Source organism: Octopus bimaculoides, chromosome 2 (genome assembly GCF_001194135.2).
Source record: "Octopus bimaculoides isolate UCB-OBI-ISO-001 chromosome 2, ASM119413v2, whole genome shotgun sequence".
Classification (NCBI taxonomy): Eukaryota; Metazoa; Mollusca; class Cephalopoda; order Octopoda; family Octopodidae; genus Octopus; species Octopus bimaculoides.
Genome location: NC_068982.1, coordinates 154920871 through 154922485, shown reverse-complemented (window position 1 = coordinate 154922485; position 1615 = coordinate 154920871). Strand labels below are relative to the sequence as shown.

At 37.9% G+C, this 1615-nt stretch overlaps 1 protein-coding gene across 1 annotated transcript in view; it reads left to right on the top strand.

Annotated features, from left to right (window-relative positions):
* LOC106878233 (ras and EF-hand domain-containing protein homolog) overlaps nt 1-1615 on the top strand; it is a 99828-nt gene that overhangs the window by 80884 nt on the left and 17329 nt on the right. Inside the window, exon 10 of the mRNA XM_052965895.1 lies at nt 1441-1559. Within this exon, the coding sequence (XP_052821855.1) occupies nt 1441-1559 (119 nt within the window). The remainder of the gene's footprint in view (nt 1-1440; nt 1560-1615) is intronic.

The window sequence follows — 1615 nt, the reverse complement described above, 5'->3', positions numbered from 1 at the left end:
CCAATGTGTCTTTTGGTCCAATGTATGTTTTGGTCCAATGTGTGTTTTGGTCCAATGTGTGTTTTGGTCCAATGTGTGTTTTGGTCCAATGTGTGTTTTGGTCCAATGTGTCTTTTGGTAAGGTACTATATTTCATATTACTTCAACCGCAAGTTCCCGCAGCAGCATAAACGAAATCAGTTGTATTGACAGAAAAAACCCCCTTCAGAGTGGAAAAACAGGCTACGTGCAACTGTGGACTGTCATATCCTTTCTTAAACCATCACCTTTTCACACACAATGTGGGTGTATGGGTAAGGTATGTCGTTGGTGCTCTTGTTGTTTAAGTTCTAGGCAGGCTCCAATCTAGCAAATCAGTGAACATGGCTTAAATGATCAGTCTGATGATTTAAGCCAAGACTAGACTATTTTTTTCTCTCCCTATACAGTGTCTCCCCGGACTGTGTGTCACGCCTCTTTTAAAACACAGTAATGTGTGATAAGATTGAACTCTAGCGATTCCTTAGCAGCATTTAAAAAAACATTATAATAGTTAATCGAGACAATTTATAAATATTATTTGAGGAAAGAATGACGTATTCCGGCTCATTCATAGATAAAATAAATGTTTGCTTAAGTTCATTATATTTTGGATAAATTGCTTTAAAAATATGCTGGGAATTTTCAGTTATTCTCGAAATGTTCATTCACTCAGAATTATTTAAACTAAGCAATTCAAAAGATTGTTCAAGTGATGCTTTACAAAAATGCACAAACATGAGCAAATATACGACCTAAAAGTCATCAAGCCTGTGCCCTTCATCTTTAAAAGATGTACTGTTGTGTAAAAGTTTAGCCCCTAGAACTTTTGGGGGGTCGATAAAATAAGAACCAGTCAAAGTAATCGACTTTTCCTTTCCTTCAGAATTGTTGGCCTTGTGCCAAAATTAGAAAGAAATATTATTGGCAGAATATTTTATACATTGGGTAAAATGCTTAGCGGCCCTCTTTATGTTCTGAGTTCAAATGTCGTCGAGGTCAACTTTACGCTTCATCCTTTCGGAGTCGATAAAATAAGCACCAGTTGAACACTGGGGTCGATGTAATTGACATTTCTCTTCTCTAGAAATTGCTGGCTTTGTACCAAAATTTGAAATCAATATTATTATTATTATTAAAGCGGCGAGTTGGCAGAATCGTTAGCACGCCGGGCAAACTGCATAGCAGCATTTCGTCCCTCCTCATGTACTGAGTTCAAATTGCGCTGAGGTCGGCTTTGCCTTTCATTCTTTCAGAGTTAATAAAATAAGTGCCAGTTAAGTACTGGAGTCAATGTAATCGTGTAGTTCCCACCTTCACCAATTTCCTGGCCTTATGCTTATAGTAGAAAGGATTATTATTTATAGGTAAGTAATTTCTATCGTTCGTTATCCTTATTATCCCTAATTTTGCTTCTTGCAGACAGCGGTCATTCTACCATTCGCGATGCAGGTGATATGGACACGGAATCCGAGTACACGAGTACAGGAGATGATTTTCTTAAAGGACGGCGGCACAAACGATTTCGACCGGTATTTGAGGTTAGAAACATGTGTTTAAGTATATGTACGTATGTGTGTGTGTGTGTGTGTGTGTG